This window comes from Ctenopharyngodon idella, chromosome 15 (genome assembly GCF_019924925.1).
Source record: "Ctenopharyngodon idella isolate HZGC_01 chromosome 15, HZGC01, whole genome shotgun sequence".
Lineage (NCBI taxonomy): Eukaryota > Metazoa > Chordata > Actinopteri > Cypriniformes > Xenocyprididae > Ctenopharyngodon > Ctenopharyngodon idella.
In genome coordinates, this window is record NC_067234.1 from 15,243,958 (window position 1) to 15,257,041 (window position 13,084).

At 36.9% G+C, this 13,084-nt stretch overlaps 1 protein-coding gene across 7 annotated transcripts in view; it reads left to right on the plus strand.

Moving 5' to 3' along the window:
* The window catches only part of nbeab (neurobeachin b), a 339,752-nt gene that overhangs the window by 300,308 nt on the left and 26,360 nt on the right, over positions 1–13,084 (plus strand). For all 7 annotated transcript variants that reach the window (XM_051862246.1, XM_051862248.1, XM_051862249.1 and 4 more), the window contains one exon: positions 4,357–4,527. In XM_051862246.1, the coding sequence (XP_051718206.1) occupies positions 4,357–4,527 (171 nt within the window). The remainder of the gene's footprint in view (positions 1–4,356; positions 4,528–13,084) is intronic.

Below are 13,084 nucleotides of genomic sequence, written 5' to 3' on the forward strand. Positions count from 1 at the left end.
AAAAAGAAAGTTCTAAATACTCATAAAAGTTAATTTGATTGAACTTATTTGTTTAATCTGAGTTTGCCTTACTTAGTTATTTTAAGTTTTAGGGTTTACAGTGTAGATTTTGTTGAAGAAATTCATGCTAATAAACTGCACATGACTGAATAAATGTACTGATTCAGAAAATGTGCCAGAAGAGCAGTCTCATTTAGGCCTACTGATGTCGTATTGCTCTGCTGACGATATTACATCAACTGTGATTTTAAATTCTTTGTCCAGTATTTAATCTGTAATCCATTTCCTTCCATCTTTTCCCCTGAGATCACACTCATTCGTTCATATGATACAGCATCCTGGTCCTCTGCCGGCCTCTGCGTTCTGCTTTTCCTCAGTGAAGGTCGTAATGTAGTGCACTGCTCGATACTAATGTAATCTACCGCTGACCTGAATGATGTCGTGGAGGACAGGCCCGGCCACTGTCCCTTATAATGTTACCCTAATGCCGGCCTCATCAATCATGATTTGGCTCACAGCAGACAGGACCTCATGGATGTGTGTGTGTGTGTCCACCAATCCCTGCAGACTGCGGTGGGGTCGAAATTTTGTACTGCCTTTTATAATGGCTCTATCTAGCACATAAACTCTGATGAGAGAATAACGGTGAGACATGGGAACTGTACATGCTGCAGGGTGTGTAATTTGAGATTGTGTGTGTTTATGCATTTAAAGCTACTGATTGTGTATCAAAACTGCTGCCAAATCAAAGTATTAGAGCAGTGTTGTGGCCCATGCTGCCCGAGGAAAAAGTGTGTGTGTATGTGCTCTGTAGGAAACACACTTGACCTTTTCAGCCGCAGTGACAGTGCTGGGGTGTATGTGTGTGTGTCTTGTGGAGGTGACCTTTCCTTCGGCCTCATTTTTTCCCCTGATTTAACACATTCAACTATTCAGACATGCACTCACACATACACATGCACATATCCAAAAATCACAAAAGTAGCTGTCTGTTAAAGTGAGATTTTCTTAAAGAAAGTGCTTGAGGATGTCAAAACACCTCAGATGCTATTTGACATGACTACTTGACATGAGCCTTAAATGATGCAAAACATGTCTCACAGTTTGGTTCCTCTTTCTGGAAACTCAGAATTTTCCTTAACGGCATTTGTATGGTGCCTCAAAATCATTGATTTGTTGGTGTTTTCGTAATTTTAACAAAAGCTGGTGTAAATATTTTGAATAAGACATCTACACTCTGTTTTTAAAGTATGACAATTTGTTCATAATTTACATTCTGAACCCCTTTTTTAAAATTTCAGTACCAACTTGGTATCGAAGTCATCACTAATTTGACTTTATTTCTTCTAAGAAGAAGTTTTTTTTTCCATTAACATTTCTGATTCCTCTTAACAATTCAGATTCAGTTTCATTAAAGGCACACTGTATAAATTTTCGCCTCTAGAGGTCACTGCAGTAGGCTAGATCAATATTAGGCATGGTAAAACATGGTACTCACTGTAAATCAAGAAAACCAGATTTAAACAATAAGACTCAATGTGTTGAGCTATATAACAATGATTTGTTTTCTGTCGTGATGACATGAATGTATCCATCTAAACAGTGAAGGCCTTTGCACACTGACTCCGAAAATTTCGTATGCGTTTTTTCGTATTCATGATCTTAAAAATTCGTCATGCACAGAGACCTTGCACACTGAGTCCGATGCGTATTAATGAATCCGTTGCGAAAAAATTCGCAAAACAATACAAAATGGAGTCTTCAAGCAGTGAGAATCATTTAGTTGTCCTCTCTCTTCTTAAAAAGAGGAAATATTGGGTCCATCCAATCCCGAGATTGCGTAGAGAGAGAGAGGAAGGAGAGTTCCACCTCATCAAGGAGCTGCGTGATTATCCCGAGCGTTTCAATGTTTACTACAGGAAGTCAGTGGCTCAGTTTGATACTTTGCTAGTGATACTGGCACAATCTGTCTTTATATTCTGTCTCCTTGTATTCCGCACTTTGTCATACAGTGCTACTGCTCTGTGCTGTAGACGGCGTGGATCAACTTGTCAGATGGCATTCTGGACTTTGGCGTTCACTTGTACGGTGGCTCTGAATTGTCAAAACGTCTCTCAAAATGCGTGCCACAGATGCAAAAAACGCAGAAAACCTGATCTGAATTTTTTTTTGACATGTGCAAAGGTGATTGACACAACATGAGGTCGTATTTATTTTTTAACGTGCGAAAATTTCGGATGCGAATTTCGGACTCCGTGTGAAAAGACCTTTACTCATCTGTCTAATAAAACATAATAATATTAAAAAGCGTCTTTGTTGTTTCCATGGTTTCTACAAACTGTTCTGGTTAAAATTGCTTATTTCTCTGGATTTAAACATTCTGGATGGAAACATTTGGGATAATATAAGTACACAAGTCAACAAAATATATAACATTGTTCTAGTGGTTTTTGGATATTTTAATCCAAAAATCTTGCATATTGTGCCTTTAACAATTCCTTTAGCACTTTTGAGGAATATTTGTAAAAGTAATATTTGAAAAATGTTTTTGTTTCATTAAAAAACTTTTCTACTGATCAAATAAATGATTCATTTTTGATACTTACTCACAGTATAAGTCTACTTAAGTAACCATAAAATTGGTTAATACAATTGGTGTGCTATACTCCAAGTTTTCTGAACTTATATGATAACTTTTTGTGAGGAGCAGAATGAAAGTTGATATTTGCAGAAAATATCTCAGTTGAAGCTGATTTAATATCATTGACACCAAACATCTAGACGCACCATGTGAATATTTATCATGCCATATTTGCAGGACATTCTGTAAAATATCTTTTTGTGTTTCATCGTAGAGGAAAATCTAATCATACAGGTTTAGAACAACATGACAATTTTCATATTTGGGTCATACACTGAACATTTCAATAAATATTAATTTAATTTTGAGTGTATCTTTAATGTGATTCTTTGGTTTGTTGGAATGACTAGTGTTTTTCATAGAATTTTAGGTTAGTTGAATAGCACATACATTTTTAAACAGGCTACGGCTCGGTTTTGTCCTTAGATCTTGTCTTTTCTTTTTCTCTCTCTGCTGCTCTCTTTCTCTCTGTCTCATTTAATCCCCTCTTTCCCTCCTTGTCTTTGTGCTCCCTTTCTCTCTCTCCCTCTCTCTCTGCCATTTCTTCCTCTCTTTCTTTCACTTAGTGTTCCCATCTTTGCATGTGTCACTTTCGATTGTAATGACATGCCCCGGGGGTAACTCAGCCCCTGCGCTCCACGGCTTGCTCTGTTGGTAATAGCTGTTATTTCTGATGTGAGAGCGAGTGTGTAAATTCCAGCAGCGGGTCCCTGGGTGTGTTTGTGTGTGAGAGGAAGAAAAAAAGTGTGTATTTGTGTGCCATTCTGTGTTATTTGTTCTGTCTTTCTTTTTTCCCTTTGTTATCTCAGTATGACAGTCTTTCGAATGGGTTTGATACCTATAATAAAGCACTTCTGTGTAATCTTTAAGCATTACCCTTCTGTAGCAGGCAGTATCTAGACCCCTATTGGAATAGAATGGTGCTTTGAATTCATAACTGACCATTATTTTGAGAAAAAAATCTACTACTACTACTTTCTTTGAAAGAAATATATGCTATTATTCATCAGGGAAGCTTTAAATTGATCAAAAGTGACAGTAAATACATGTAAAATGTTACAAAAGATTTCTGTTTCAAAATAAATGCTGTTCTTTTTAACTTTATTAAAGAATCCTGAAAAAAATGCATCACAGTTTCCACAGAAATATTATGCACAACTATTTTCAACATTGATAATAATAGGAAATGTTTCTCTAGCTCCAAATCAGCATATTTGAATGATTTCTGAAGGATCATGTGACTGAAGACTGAAGTAATGATGCTGGAAATACAGCTTTGCCATCACAGGAGTGAATTACATTTTTAAAAATATTAAAATAGTAATAATATTTAACAAAATTACCATATTTTTGATCATATAAATGTAGCCTTGGTGAGCATGAGAGACTATATAGTTGATCTTACAACAGTCGCACATTTTTAAGTGTGTCCAAAAACTTTGTATGTTGTTGATTTAGAAGATATGAGCTTCAAGAGGTGCATCTATCATATTTTATTGAAAGACAGCTGTTAAAAGATTGAATACAAGTTTATTTATTTACGTTTTGGTCTTTTATGATGGTGTCAGTCTATTGCAGTCTTCTAAAGAAGCATCGCCCAGAGTGTTTGTTTGTCTGTGCATGTGTGTTCGTGTCTGAACGTCTGTCTGTGTGTGTTTGTGTTTATGTTGTGTACGTGTACCTTTCACCTCTAATTGCCCTGCTGTCTTTGACAGGCTCTGGAAAGCGAGTTTGTGTCGTGTCAGCTGCACCAGTGGATTGACCTTATTTTTGGCTACAAACAACGTGGGCCCGAGGCAGCACGCGCCCTCAACGTCTTTCACCACCTGACCTACGAGGGCTCCGTCAACCTCGACAGCCTTGCCAGTGATCCCCTATTGCGTGAGGTAGGTCGCCGCCACTGCGTTGCCATGACAACGGCAACAGGTTTCTGGAATTTGTGGCTAACATCTCCTTTTTTTTTTCATTTTTATAATTGGACTGTGTTAGTAAAGGGTAAAATCATAGGCGGAGCGTGTGTAAGTCTGGGCCAGGCTTAGCCTTCCCTTGACCACAGACTTGAGACTAACATGGAATTTTCTGATTGCTTTTAGAAAGAAAAGAAAACTGATCAGCAGTTATGGGCACCTTTTCTCTGTAATAATAGCATATTGGCAAAACATATTTGGCAAACGATCCAGTGCATATCTGTGTTTGCACTCTGGAGAACGTTTCTATTTACAACATGTTTTGCGGCGTTGAGCAATGTAGCCAATCACAAACATATATGTTGATTTCTTGAACGCATTGGCCAATCAGAGGTGTTTAAAGGGTTAGTTCACCCAAAGATTATGTCATTAATTACTCACCCTCATGTCGTTCCACACCTGTAAGACCTTCGTTCATCTTCAGAACACAAATTAAGATATTTTTGATGAAATCCGATGGCTCAGTGAGGCCTGCACTGACAGCAAGATAATTAACACTTTCAGATGCCTAGAAAGTACTAAAAACATATTTAAAACAGTTCATGTGACTACAGTGGTTCAACCTTAATGTTATGAAGCGACGAGAATACTTTTTGTGCGCCAAAAAAAAAACAAAATAACGACTTTATTCAACAATATCTAGTGATGGGTGATTTCAAAACACTGCTTCATGAAGCTTCGAAGCTTTACTAATCTTTTTTTTCGAATCAGTGGTTCGGAGTGTGTATCAAACTGCCAAAGTCACGTGATTTCAGTAAACGAGGCTTTGTTACGTCATAAGTGTTTAGAAATTTCAGTGGTTCACATGACTTTGGCAGTGCTCCAAACCACTGATTTGAAACAAAAGATTCGTAAAGCTTCGAAGCTTCATGAAGCTGTGTTTTGAAATCGCCCATCACTAGATATTGTAGAATAAAGTCGTTATTTTGTTATTTTTGGTGCACAAAAAGTATTCTCGTCGCTTCATAACATCAAGGTTGAACCACTGTAGTCACATGAACTGTTTTAAATTTGTCTTTAATAGCTTTCTGGGCATTTGAAAGTATAAATTAACTTGTTGTCAATGCAGGCCTCACTGAGCCATCAGATTTCATCAAAAATATCTTAATTTGTGTTCAGAAGATGAACGAAGGTCTTATGGGTTTGGAACGACATGAGGGTGAGTAATTAATGACAGAATTTTCCTTTTTGGGTGAACTAACCCTTTAAGTTAGCACTGAACAAAAATTCCCGTGAGTGGATTCTGAGTTTTGCACACTCACAAATCCTCCCATTATAACAAACAATTATGTAAATAAGAGATACATTGTGCAGTCAGCTTCATTGTTTATAGCGGATCTTTGTGAGATCGCAATGAACTAAGATGAGTGACAGCTTTTTAGCGACTATAGTTCTGCCATGCCAAATCCCACATATGGTATGCTTGCTTTTCTGTTAAAATTAACAGTGGTTTGTGAACATAGATGTTTTAATAACAAATAGTTTATTGGGAGTGTTTATGCTGGGATGTGTAGGTTGTGCGGCAACACCTAACTTGAAACTATTTCATGAAAATCTATTCAAATGTGTTTTTAAAGGGATAAAAACAAGTTGTTCCAAACCTGTATGAGTCTCTTTCTTATGTTAAACACAAAAGATGTTTTAAAGAATGTTTACCAGACAGTTGACGATACCCATTGACTTCCATAGAAGGAAAAGCAATTCCGTGGAAGTCAACTGTCTGGTAAACATTCTTTAAAATATCTTCTTTTGTGTTCAGCAGAAGAAAGAAACTCATACAGGTTTGGAACAACTTGAGTGTGAGTAAATGATGACAACATTTTAATTTTGGGTGAACTATCCCTTTAAAGGGGAAGCACATTTCCTTACCCTTACCTTGGAGTTGGTTCACCCTTCGCCTATGGGTAAAATGCTTTATAAATGTCACCACTAGATGGACTACTGTGTCTATGCTAGCATTATGTATTAGCTAAAGAGAAGAGGGATGTTTTCTTAAATTGATATATTTGCAGGTTAACCATTTTTTAAAGTCTCCAGATACAACAGGTTTAAAAATGATGGCGTAAGATTCGCAATATCAGCATTCGTCAACCGCAGTTCAAGCATGAATGAACCCAGTGTCAGTTGAATATCTCTGAGAGACTGTCAGTATGTGTCATTCAGATCTTGCCATGCAAATGTCCTCTGGGAAAGAGAAACTCAAACTGCTTACTCACGTTCTTTGCATCTTCTACTCTGAATGTGTGGTATCCGTAACACTTCAGGTACAAATAAATACTTTACTTAAAAGTACAGCTGGTAATATCTGTGCCAATAAAGGCATCGGACAGAATTATAATGCAAATTAGATTTTTTTCTTGTGCAAAAGTCACCGCCACATGCCTGGATGTTGTGGATGAGTGCCAATGTGTTGCTATATGGTTGCTAAAGTGTTCTTGGGGGTTTCTAGGGGGAAGCTTACAGTCAAATGTCAAATCAAATCTCCTTAAGTAGCTAGGCTATTCTGGTCCCTCCATCAATGTAAATTTATTGCAATTTTCTGCCTGTTTTATCATCCACCAGGTAAAAAATGTAAATCTGATCATATAGAAAACAAGCCACGTGATTTGAGCTATCATTCATGTTCGTGTTCATAGCACAAACCAGTGTTATTTTAGTATTATTTATATGCTATTATAGTATTTATTAACATTTTGAATTAGCTTTTTTTTTTCAGTTTTAATTTTAGTTTAAGTTTTAATAATTCTTACGTGCGTTTGTCTTTTTTGTCATTAGTTTTATTTAAATATTTTTATTTAGCTTTAATTCATTTTTATTTCGGTTTAAGTTATTTCAGTTAGTTGCCAAGGAATTTTTTTTTTTTTTTTTTTTAAGTTTTTTTTTTTTATTTTGTTTTTCATCCAATATTTATATTTTATTTCAGCTTCATTTTAGAGCTGCATGATTAATTATTAAAAGATCACAATCTCGATTCAAAAACCAACGCAATCTTATTCCTAAATGACAATGATTCGGTTATGTCTATTAAACCACTGACAAAATCACACCGGAACATTGAAATCTGCATTGCCGCTGACCCAGAGAAAGCATAGGTGTGAAACAACTTCACAAACAGTCTTTTCAACCACACAGTATTGTTTTTTCTGTGTTGCAAATATGTGTATTATCACAGAAGTACTGGGATAAAAGTTTATAATTCGGATATAAACACTGATGTCTACGGAAGTGATCAAAATAGCACCTTTTGAAAGTAACTTGCACTTCGAATAACGATTCTCAGTTTAATCGTGCAGCTCTACTTTATTTTAATTATCGTGAGCATTTTTTTTTTATAGTTTTAGTTTAGTACATTTATTTAAAAACACTCTTTGACATGAAATGGTACAAGTGTAATAGTATTTATTTATTTTCTGGTTATTGACTAAAATTGAATTCATCAAGCAATTACGATGTAAATCAATGTTATTGATTTTCCACACAATAGTCTTTATTGACTGGTGGAAGTTTGGAAGAAGACTTAATTGTGTTTGTGGATATGATTCCAATTCAACAGCAGCAGCTGGTAGGCAGCATGTTTGTAGCAGTGTGTACCCCATTCCTCCCTCCCTTCCTCCTCTTTTTCTCCCTCTCATTCCCTCTATCTCTCCCGCTCCCTGTGATACCCACCATCTGCTGTCTGCAAAACAAGTCATTTATATACTGTCACTTCCAGGACTGCCTTTATTTGTCAAGTGACCACTATGCAAATCACTCACGGAACAGGGGGGCTAATTATCAAACAATATGGAGAAAGCTTTGCTTTTCATCATTCAGCTCTACATCCCAGACAATAGCAATTATGTTTTCTTTCATGTGGCCACGTTCTTCACAAGCAGTCCAGCACTCTGAGAGCAATGGTAGCTGACAGCAAGGTTTGTTAGCCTCAGAAGAGCCAGAAAACCGGCTTTTATTTGTCAGTTTTGGAGTTTGAGAAGCCTTTAAGCTCCATTCAGTATATTAATAAAGCCTATATTGCTTTTAATGTCATCCAAGCAACTGGCATTAAGACACTGTCAATGCTGAGGAAAGCTGACCTCAACTTGACTTCTTAAATGCAGGAATGCATTTGTTTTTGCTCTATTTTTCCAACTAGTTAAGCAGCACCCACAACAAGGAATAACCTCATGGACAAAATATATTGACCTCAAGTACGCTAAATTCACTAGCATTTCTGAGGTCTTTCGGTCTCAACCTGAGATGTGAGGGAGAGGGAAGATGGCTCATGGTATCTCTCTCAGAAATGTGACCGTCACCTTCAGGCTATTGATTCATTCCCCACTGACAGGTGCATCCACAGCTCTGACATTAAGCACTGCAATTACGGCCTTAAAATGTCAAACTCTGGAGTTAAGGGTCATAACTCGTTCCAGAGTCAAATCAAAATGGCAGCGGTTGATGATGGAGTCACAGGACTCTAGCTGGCAGGGTTGTGTCACAGGAGAAACTGTGTTTATGGATGAAGAACATGCCAGCAATCTTTTGATACAGATTTTTATTGCGTGTAAACATAATACACAATCTGAGAGCACTGCTTATGAATTATCCGTCACTAATAAGCACTAAATTATACAATCACAAATCAGTAGAACATGTCAAAGGAGTGTCTCTGTAAGAAAAGGTACATTTGATCCTTTCAAAGTCTCCTGTGTTTGAAATAATGGATATAAACTCACTGCTTCCAAGTCTGAAATATTATACTGATATTTTATTATAAATGTAATTTTATTACATGTGCCATTAATACGAAGTTCTGTCATGAAACTCTAGATGGCGCAGGCTGATAGGTCCTTGACTCAATCTGCTTGCAGTCACATCATTCTCTACAAGGTGCAGCTGATTGGTTCCTGCTGTATCAGTAGCCAATGAGCTTGCTGTTCAACCTTTAAATTATTGGTTAGCATTTGCTGTAGCAGTTTGCAGCGTGCTTTCAGAAACCCTCCACCTTCCCCAGCTCCACCTGTATAGATCTGTTACGGGTAATTCGTGTATGCTATATTGTAAGTCCTGTACTTGCTCAGCAGCAGCAGCTACACCGCGTTCCAAATAATTATGCAAGTGACATATCAGTAAGATTTCAGTAGAATAAACATTCAGATTTTAGTTTTTATAAGAAAATGTTTGTTTGTTTATTTATCCATGTCTTTTTAGATAACTGGTATCAATCTCAGACAAAATAATTTGCCAGGTCTATGGAAACCCTACTTAGAGGTTGTTCCACATTATTAAGCAAGTCTCAGTTCTCATGCAATATGGGGAGGAAGAAAGATCTTTCTGAAGATGAAAAGCATGAAATGGTGCAATGTTGTGCAAAAGGCATGAAACATCTAATATTGTGTGAAAACTGAATGGAGATTATCAAATTATCATAAGATTTGTGAGTGATTTAGAGCACAGCAGAACTCGGTCAGATAAAGGCTTATTAATGAAAGTGCCTGTCAAAAAAATTAATTGTATTAAAAGGGCAGCTATTAAAAAAAAAAAAAAAAAAAAAGCCAGTGTTGAGCAGCAGATATTTGAAGCTGCTGGTGTCTCTGGAGTCTCAAGAAGCTCTCCTTGCAGGCTGGCAGTTGTGTGTAAAGATGCATTTCAGCCACTCCAAACCAAAGCTCACAAAGAGAAACATTTACAGCGGGTGTAGAAATACATGAAGACTCATTTTTAAATAGTTTTATTCACTGACGAATGCCGCACTACAATGGATGGTCTAAATGGATGGATTTCTGGATGGTTGGTGAATGGCCACCACGTTCCAACAAGACTGTGACGTCAGCAGGGAGCTGGCGGGTGATGATTTGGGCTGGAATATTGGGAAGTGAGATGGAAGGTCCCTTTAGGGTCTCTGAGGGTATTAAAATGACTTTTGCAAGATATGTGGAGTTCATAACTGGCCATTTTCAGCTATGGTATAAAAAGGAGGATAGTGCAATGTACTATGCACTATCCCATGCTGCAAAAAAAAACACCACAGCAATAAAACTGTTTGAAAATGTATTTCTACACCCACTGTAAATGTTTCTCTTTGTGAGGTTTGGTTAGGGGTGGCTGAAATGCAATTTTACACACAACTGCCAGCCTGCATGGAGAGCTTCTTGAGACTCCAGAGACACCAGCAGCTTCAAATACCTGTTTGCTGCTCAACACTGGCTTTTTTTTCATAGCTGCCCTTTTAATACAATTAACTTGTTTGACAGAAATTTCCTTAATAAGCCTTTATCTGACCAAGTTCTGCTGTGCTCTAAATCACTCACAAATCTTATGATACTTCAATAATCTGCATTCAGTTTTCACACAATATTAGTTGTTTTCATGCCTTTTGCCAACATTGCACCATTTCATGCTTTTCATCTTCAGAAAGATCTTTCTTTCTCCCCTTATTGCATGAGAACTGAGACTTGCTTAATATTGTGGAACAACCTCTAAGTAGGGTTTCCATAGACCTGGCAAATTATTTTGTCTGAGATTGATACCAGTTATCTAAAAAGACATTTTCAAACATTTTCTTATAAAAACTAAAATCTGAATGTTTATTGTACTGAAATCTTACTGATATGTCACTTGTATAATAATTTGGAACGCGGTGTATAATCAACAGCAACAGCGTAGCAGATCTATTCCGCTAAGGCCAAACATATCAACGTTGTCATATCTATAACCATGCCAAACACTCCGAGAGTTGTCATGACAGAACTAAACTCACACATAAAAATAAAATCTTAATGTTTCTCTGAGAACCTGAGCATCAGATTTTGACATACTTGCACGTCTAACCTGACCCAAAGATGAAGCTGTGATTGACATGCCACAGGTTATGATGGATGTTTTGTGTCCATCTAAGCATGGCGGCTTATAGCTCAGGCCAGGGGGAGACAATCACCGTACGGCTTATGCAAGAGATGTTTCTTATCTGCTGTAAAGAGCAGGGGCTTAAAGTGGATTATAGTAATGAACTGCCAGTTATGAGTTATTGATTTCTTTTTGTGATAAAGTGTGTTTTTTCTCCAGAGCTGAGATGAGCAACCGGTTGATGTTGTGGGTCAGTTGACAACACTGAGATGATTTAAAAGACGTGCCCCTTACATAACCTTAGCTGGGTCTTTGGCTAGACATAATCTGTCAGAATTGGATGTATAACAAGGTAGAGTTGCTATATATGCAGGATGTTTTTCTGGACTTTACATTCTGGAAGTTACAGTACAGTACCAGTCATTTGTAAGTTCTTTCTTAAACTGGAACTTGAAGTCCACACTAGAGGCTTATTAACTAGCTAGTTTGTAAATATTTCTGTACTTTATTCAGTTGCACCAATTGTTCTCAAGGCAGAATGCAGATAGTAGGTGGTAAACTCTCTGTAAAGCAATGCGTAGTTGCATAATATGACGTTTATCCTCAATCAGTGCTTGAAGTGGAAAAATAAAAGTGCCGGTATTCCTGATGCTTGGTTCAAATCGCATTCCTGAAGAAGGTAGGGTGCGGCGGGCTTTCATACCTTCCGTAAGGTAAAAATGGAGAAGTGTTATTCCCGATCGGAGGCTTCTATAAATATGTAGTTTATATGTATAGTTACATTTCAGCTAAGTGCTGAATAATTTTAATTGTGATTTTAATGAATTTTAATTTTAATGGTTAACTTAATAATATACACAACCTAACATAAACGAGAACCGACAGAGACTGAGGGAGAACACAGGGAATATATACAGGGCGAACAAAGGACTAAACAAGACTTAATTAACAAGACACAGCTGAACTAAGGACACTATTCAAATGAGTAACCAAGGATACTAACTAAAGGCGGGAGAACTAAACAAAGGAGAACATGTGACAAACAGAGCATAACTCAACACAACACGTGACATATATATATATATATATATATATATATATATATATATAAATAAAATGTGTGTGTGGAGGGGTGTAAGGTTAAGTAAAATTTGTTTAAAAAGAAATTATTTCTGTTTCAGACAAACACTGTTCTTTTGAATTTTTTATTCATAAAAAATCACAGTTTCCACAAAAATATTAAAGGGTTAGTTCACCCAAAAATTATGTAGTTATTACTCACCCTCGTGTCGTTCCACACCCGTAAGACCTTCATTCATCTTCAGGACACAAATTAAGATATTTTTGATGAAATCCGATGGCTCAGTGAGGCCTCCATTGCCAGCAAGATAATTAACACTTTCAAAAGCCCAGAAAGGTACTAAAGACATATTTAAAACAGTTCATGTGACTACAGTGGTTCAACCTTAATGTTATGAAGCGACGAGAATACTTTTTGTGCGCCAAAAAAATAAAATAATGACTTCAACAATATCTAGTGATGGGCGATTTCAAAACACTGCTTCATGAAGCTTTACGAATCTTTTGTTTCAGTGGTTCAGACTGTCAAAGTCACATGATTTCAGTAAATGAGGTTTTGTTATGTCATAAGTGT